The sequence below is a fragment of the Alligator sinensis genome, unplaced genomic scaffold, assembly GCF_000455745.1.
Source record: "Alligator sinensis unplaced genomic scaffold, ASM45574v1 scaffold453_1, whole genome shotgun sequence".
Lineage (NCBI taxonomy): Eukaryota > Metazoa > Chordata > Crocodylia > Alligatoridae > Alligator > Alligator sinensis.
In genome coordinates this window covers 1,063,691-1,070,642 of record NW_005842485.1, presented here as the reverse complement: position 1 = coordinate 1,070,642, position 6,952 = coordinate 1,063,691, and the positions used below count along the sequence as shown (strand labels likewise).

Genomic DNA, 6,952 nt, shown 5'->3' with positions numbered 1-6,952 from the left:
TCCATCTTAGCCAGGGGGGTGGACACAGACCAGTCCACTCTCACAGGCGAGGGTGGAAGTGGTGTATTCCATTCTGACCCAAGGGTTGGTTGGGTCCTCGGCAGGCCTGTTCCATTCTAAGCAAAAGGGTGGGGGCGGGACTCACGGCCTGCTCCATTCTCAAGATGGGGGGGCGCGGTGGACCCTTCTAGTCTACCTAGAACCCCAACTGTCCCACTCTTACTGGGGGGGGGACCCGCCCACTTTGACCCTGGCCATGGTAGGTGAGGTGATGGCCTGTTTCATTGTTTGGGGGAGGGGAGGGCATGGGCCGCACCATTCTGACCCTAGGGCAGGGGGAGGTGGAAGCCTGCCCCTCGCTGTGCAGGGAGGTGGGCGTGGGCCATACCATTCTGAGCCTGTCTCGGGCAGGAGGAGGTGGTGACCTGTTCCACTGTGCTTGTGGAGGGAGGCTGGGCCATACCGTTCTGACCCTGGAGGGGGGTACGTGATGGCATGTTCCATCTTGTCGGGGGGGGGCATGGTCCATACTACTCGGGGGGGGGGGGAAACATGGACGCTGTGTTCCCACAGAGATGAGGAGGAGCCGGATGGTGCTGCGGGGCTGAACCCCGAGCACAGCGATCCCCTTGCCAGCCCGGTGCCCGCCCCTGATTCCCCCACCTACTGCCAGGGGCTACTGGCCCGCAAGCTGCATGCTGAGGCTGACGGCCGGAAGAGTGAGTCCCCCCGCCACACTCCTGCTGTGGCCCGGCCCATGCTGTGGGACCCTGCCCACACTGCATTGCTACAGCCCTATACCATGTGACCACGCCCGGATACCACTAGGCCACGCCTACAGGCCTTGGCCACATCTGTATGTTATGGACCCACATGCACATTTGCCTTGGCCACATGCAGATACCGCCAGGCCATGCCCAAATGCTGTAGTTGCGCCCACAGGCCATGAAGCCACGTCCAGTTATTAGGTTACACCGTTTGGCCTTGGTCACACTCACAGGTCTTGGCCACACCCATGGGCCATGAAGCCATGCCCATAGGCCTTGGCTACGCCCAGCTACCACTAGGCCACGCTCCACAGGCCTTGGCAACTCTCATATGCTACACAGCCCTATCTGCAGGCCTTGGCCACAGTAGGCTCATAGGTCTTGGCTATGTGGAGAGCCCACAAAGCCACACACCCTGTGGCACCTGAGACTGGCCACGCCCCAGGCATGCAGACTCCCCGCCTTGTCCTGGGGACTCCTCCCCAGCTCACAGGCAGCTTCACCAGGGTAGGCCTCTCTGCAGTGTGGGCCTGAGCCATGGCCTTCCCTTTGCAGCACCGTGGGGCAGGCGAGGCTGGAAAACCTTCTATACCGTCCTCAAGGGCAACCAGCTCTACTTCCTCAAGGTGAGGGGGTGGGGCTTGAGGGGCAGAGTCTGGGGGTGGAGCCTAGGGCAGGAGCCTGGGATATAGGCAGAACTTTAGGGTGCAAGACTGTGGGAATTAGTGGGGAGGTCTTGAGCCTGGAGGCGGGGCCTGATGTGGGAGGAACACAACTGTGGGCATGGAGGCAGGGCCTTACATCTGGGGGTGGTGGGTCCTGCAGTGGGGGCAGGACTACAGGTCTGGGGGCAGGGCCTGAAGTGGGGGGGCAGGGCTGTAAGTATGTGGGTGGGCATGTGGGCGGCGCCTTGGGGCTGGGGGTTGGGCTGAGGGCAGGGCTCGGGGGACAGGGGCGGGGCCTTGGGCTGTAGGGGCAGAGCCTGAGCCCATGCCCGCTGCCCGCAGGCGGAGAACGAGGCGGAGGGGCAGGGGGCTGAGGAGCCACTGGGGGTGCATCACGCCCTAGCTGAGCACGAGAGCCAGTACAGCAAGCGCCCACATGTCTTCCGCCTACAGACGGCCGACTGGCGCGTCGTCCTCTTCCAGGCCCCGTAAGTACCCCCAGTGCCCCTCACTCCTGACATGGAGCCCCCCTGCCCAACTGCCTGGTGCTCCTCACTCCTGACCCACAGCCCCCTGACCCACCCTCCACTCACCCCACCAGGAGCGCTGAAGAGATGAGCTCGTGGGTCGCCCGCATCAACCTAGTGGCAGCAGCGCTCTCGGCTCCCCCCTTCCGTGGGCTCCCAGCGCAAGTTCGTGCGGCCCGTGCTGCCCACGGCCCCCAGCCGTGGCTCCCTGGTGAGACCCACCCCTCCAGGACCTGGGAATTGCCTACTGGCAGTGGGCAGGGCCTACATGGCAGTGGGAAGGGCCTGAGGCTGGGTGGGCGGGGCCTGGGCAGGGGTGGGCAAGGCTTTGGCTGGCATGGGTGGGGCCTGGTTTGGGCGAGAGCATGGCTTGGGCTGCAGTGGGTGGAGCCTCAGCTGTAGCCTACCTTTCTTGGGGCAGGTGTGGGAATGGCTTTGGCTGTAGTGGGCGGGGCTTAGAACAGATGTGGATGTGGCTTGGTCTACAGTGGGCAGGGCCTGGTGCACACATGGATAGGCCTGGAGACCTGTGCCACCAACATACAACCCCTCTCCTTTCCTGCTCCCCCCAGGAGGAGCAGCTGCGGGCCCACGAGGCGTGGCTGGCCCAGGCTGTGGCTGAGCTTGGTGAGCTGCAACGAAGCCTGCCGGAGCCGCGGAGCCGGAGCCGGGGCCTGGATGACTACCGGCTGCGCAAGGACTACCTGCTGTATGAGGTGACCCCCTGACTCCCAGGGCAGGCACTAGGTGGTGCTTTGCCCAAGCTTGGGTGGGGGAAAGGGGTGGATCTATCCCATAAGCAAAGCCCCAGGGAGGGGGCACCTGGCAATTGCCCCGGGGCAATCTGGGGGGCAGTTTTCAGCCCAGGGTCAGATTAGATGTGGGGGGGACCTGGAATATTTGCAGGGGGGTGTGAGGGGTCATGGGTCACACATAAGGACAGGAGGGGAGTGCCTAGGAAATTTTTATTTGGGGGGAAGAAGGGGTCCCAGGTCAGGGGTACAGCCAGGGGAGGGATGTGCCTGGGACTTTTGAAGGTGAGAGGTCAGAGGTCAGATGCCCACACATTCACCACCAGCCAGTGTTGGGAAGGGTAGTAGACAAGGGGTGCTGGGAGCTTGATTAGGCCGGCCAGCCCTCTGTGGGGGTATTTCCCCACCCCAAAGGGCCTCAAGGACTTGAACTGAGCCACTAGGGGGCGCTCATGGGATATCAAATAGTATCAGGACATTGGGCAGTATCGGGGCTATGAGAAGGAACCAGGGAGTATTGGGGGCACCGGGGCTTTCTTGCTCAGCCTGGCCCTCACCCCCACTGTTCCCCCTACAGCGGCGACGGCTGGAGACCTATGTGCGGGTGCTGGAGGCACGACTGGCAGGGGGTGAGGTGGGGCCCGGGGGCTGGGGGGGGCGGTTGGAGCCCCCCCCACCCCCTGCCGTGCTGCCTCGGGCCCAGTCCAGCCCTTCGCTCGCCCGCCCCACCCCTGCCTCCGCCAAGGTCAAGCGCAACGTGTCCGAACGCCGCACCATGCGCCGGGTCATCGTCCCCCGGCGCCCCCGTCCCCCGCTCTGACCCTCCCCCGGACCCTCAGGGACTCCCCAGAACTCCCTGGGACTCCCCATGACCCTCAGGGATCCCCCAAGACCCACTGGGACACTGCAGGACCCTCCAGACCCCTCTGGGACCCCAGGATCCACTGGGACACCACAGGAACCCTTGAGACCCCCAGGGACTCCCCACAGAGCCCCCTGGGGCCAACTGGATGCCCCCAGAACCCACTGGGATATCCCAGACCCCCAGGGACCATTTAGGACCCTTTGGGAGATCCTCCATAGACCTCCTGGGGCCCCCAGGGCCTGTGCCACCAAGACCCTCAGGGACACCACCCCCCCAGAACCTCTGGGAACATCACCCAGAGACCCCCCCAGGATGTCTTGAGACCAACCAGGACCCCCTGGGACCCCTCAGACTCGCAGAAACCCCCGCTGAGCCTCCCAGGAGCTCACAGGACCCACTAGAACCCCGCAGGACCCTCCCAGAACTCACTGGAACCAAACAGGGACCCTCCCAGATCCCCCTGATATCCCCCAGACCCTCAGGGATCCCCCAGGACCTCTGCACAACCCCCCTAAATCCCCAGGGACTCCCAGAACCTTCTTGGACATCCCAGAGACCCCTGCCCCCGCCCCCCCGAGCCTCCTGGGACCTCACAGACCCCCAAAGACCCCCAGGACCTTTTGGGATCAATTAGGACTTCCAGAGACCCCCCTGGACTCCCTAGGACTCTCTGGGTCTCACTCTTAGACCTTCAGAGACCCTCACAGGACCCCCTCAAAGAACCTCCTGGGACCTCCCAGGGACTCCACCAGCTCCCCCTAGAACACCCGGGGCCCCCCCAGATCCCTCTCATAGAGCTTCCAGAACCCCCATGACCTCCCAGAGACCCCAGGAACGCCCCCCGCAAACCTCCTGGGACCAACTGGGGCCCCCGGGATCCCACAGAGACACCCCCCTCCCCCAGCCATGGTACGAGACAGGACTGCACTAACAGCCTCGGGCCACCAGGGGCATCCAGCTTTGCTCCACACCCTGTTGCCCAGGCTGCAAACTCAGATTCTCCCAACAGGGGGCACTGGGCATTGCACCCAGCCCTGGGGTGCCCCCCGGCCCCTCCCCTTTGGCTTCCTGACCTCAGAGACTATTGCAGGGGGTGGGGGGGGGTCAACCCCAGGGGGGACGACCCCCTCCCCACCCCCATCCCCAGTGCAATAAACCAGTGCGATAGATGGATCTGTGCCCAGGCTGCTGCGGGGTGGGGGGAGCAACCTGCAGCTCCCTGATCTGACCCAGGATCTGGCCCTGTACTGGGTGGTGGGGGAGGAGCAGGGGGCAGTTCAGATCCTGGTGCCTGCTGAGGTATCCCAGTTGGGGCTGAGGATGCCAGGGTTCCCTGAAAGGTGAGGTGAAACCAAGTGGGCTCCCATGGGCACCCCACACCCCCAACTCATCCCCTCCCTGGACTGCATTGCCCCTCTGGATCTGGGCAGAGAACCCAGACACGCAGGACGCAACCCCCCTCGCCCTGTGCCTCCAGAGCCACTAAAGCCATACCTTTCCCCACCTCCCCAAGCCCCTCCTCCTATTTCATCCAAACCCTTCCCTCCAAGCCCCACCCCCAGCACAGGCAGCACAGGCAGGATGAAGGGAAAAAGCCTTTATTCAGCATCCCATATGCTTGGGGGCAGGGCCAGCCAAGCCCCGCCCTGGGACAGAAGGGGGCGGGGCTCCAGCATGGGGTTGGGATGGGCAGGACACATGGGTTCTCATCCTCTGTGCCTCAGTTTCCCCTGCTCACCCCGCCACCGCAAGGAGAGAACTCAGGCGTCTGGGCTCCCAGCCCTGACGCCCCCAGTCTTCTGGGCCCCCCAGCAGTGCAGCTCCAAGTGCTACAGCTGGTCATAAGCAGTGGCAGGCGGGGGTGCAGGGGCGCGGGCAGCCGAGCTGTAGTAGTACGGGGAGCCTGGGAGGGCGGGGGGCCGTTAGGGGAGGGGCAGGGATTTGTACCCCCCCAATTGCCCCAAGGAACCCAGGTGTCCGGGTGCCCCGTCTCTGAGGGTGCAGGATGCCTGAGTTCCCTCCGTGGCAGATCGGGGGAAACTGAGGCATTGGGCCAGAGGGCGAGGGTGAGAACGCAGGCATCCAGGTTCCCAGCTCTCACTCCCCCACCCCGCTCCCGCCACCCCAGAGCTGGGAGGGAATCCAGGTGGGTCCGGGGCACTCACCAAGTAGGCCAGGCCCAGGGAAGCGCCAGGCCTCACTGTAGCTGTAGGGCGGGTGGCTGTAGGCACCAGCGGGGTACTCACTGCCTAAGGGGTGGGGCATGGACCTCAGGGCAAAGGGTAGGGCTGCGCACCCCACCCCTGCAGGGGGCAAAGAACCCAGGTGTCCTGGCTCCTCCCCCCTCCCCCCCTGCAAAGGGCCACTAGCCCCAGAGAGAACGCAGGTGTCCAGGTTTCCTAGCCCCCACCATGACTCCGCTCCCCACCCAGGGGTGAGCCAGAAACCCAGGTATCCGGGGCCCCCCAGCCCTGCCCCACGGCCCCCTCAGCTGGGAACCCTGGGCTGGGCCCTACCTGCCACCATGGCGGCGATGGCGGGGGCCAAGCTGCCCTGGCCGCTGCTGGGCATAGGGGGTGGGTACCCGGGCAGGGTGGGGCCCCCCAGCTCACGCCCTGCGGGGGGACAGGGGTAAGATGGGGCAGGGGGCACCCCCAAAAGCCCCCAAACCTCGCTGAACCCACCAGCCTGGCAGAGGGAAGCACCCATCTGGGACCTCCCTGCCTGGGAACAGCCCCCACAGCAAGAATCTATCCTAACAAGTAGGCAGGGATCCACCTGCCTGGGGATCCAGTTGCTTGGCATCCACCTGCCCAGGGCTTCCCACAACCAGGGATCCACCCACCTGAGGATCCAGTGGTTTCTGCCCAGAGATCTACCCAGCCAGGACTCCCACACACAACCAGGAATCCATCCATCTGGGGATCCAGTGGCTTGGAATTCACCCACCCAGGATCCATCCACCCAGGGATCCGATTGCTTGGGATGCATCTAAACAAGGAACCCCCTCTCCCACAACCAGGGAACCACCCACTCATGGACCCATTCACTTGGGATCCACCCACCTACCCAGGTAACACCCCCCCAAGCCAGGATCCACCCACCCAGGAATCTAATGACTTGGGATCCACTTGTCCAATGACCCCACCCCCACAACCAAGGATCCCCCACAAGTAAGGGCACACCCACCCAGGATCCACCCACCCAGGGAATCTACCCACCAGGGGGATCCATGCATTGGGGATCCACCAACTCAGAGACACACCCACCTAGAGATTCTCCCCTCCTGGAGACCCATCCCCCCAGGGATCCACCCATTTATGGATCCCCCCTACCACCAGGGATCCACTCACCCAGGGCCCTTCCCTGGGGATGG

The 6,952-nt window shown here is 64.3% G+C and overlaps 2 protein-coding genes across 2 annotated transcripts in view; one reads left to right on the top strand and one right to left on the bottom strand.

Moving 5' to 3' along the window:
- The window catches only part of LOC102376896 (PH and SEC7 domain-containing protein 4), an 11,338-nt gene extending 6,242 nt beyond the window's left edge, over window positions 1–5,096 (top strand). Inside the window, 7 exon segments of the mRNA XM_014523427.2 lie at window positions 574–719; window positions 1,323–1,393; window positions 1,775–1,920; window positions 2,034–2,105; window positions 2,107–2,170; window positions 2,532–2,675; window positions 3,289–5,096. Of these exon segments, the coding sequence (XP_014378913.1) occupies window positions 574–719; window positions 1,323–1,393; window positions 1,775–1,920; window positions 2,034–2,105; window positions 2,107–2,170; window positions 2,532–2,675; window positions 3,289–3,531 (886 nt within the window). The 3' untranslated portion in view covers window positions 3,532–5,096.
- A 62-nt stretch (window positions 5,097–5,158) lies between these two features.
- The window catches only part of LOC102383886 (paired box protein Pax-8), a gene marked incomplete at its 5' end in the record, with an annotated part of 4,440 nt that continues 2,646 nt past the window's right edge, over window positions 5,159–6,952 (bottom strand). The window contains 3 exons of the mRNA XM_025212827.1: window positions 5,159–5,479; window positions 5,742–5,825; window positions 6,093–6,567. Of these exons, the coding sequence (XP_025068612.1) occupies window positions 5,406–5,479; window positions 5,742–5,825; window positions 6,093–6,567 (633 nt within the window). The remainder of the gene's footprint in view (window positions 5,480–5,741; window positions 5,826–6,092; window positions 6,568–6,952) is intronic.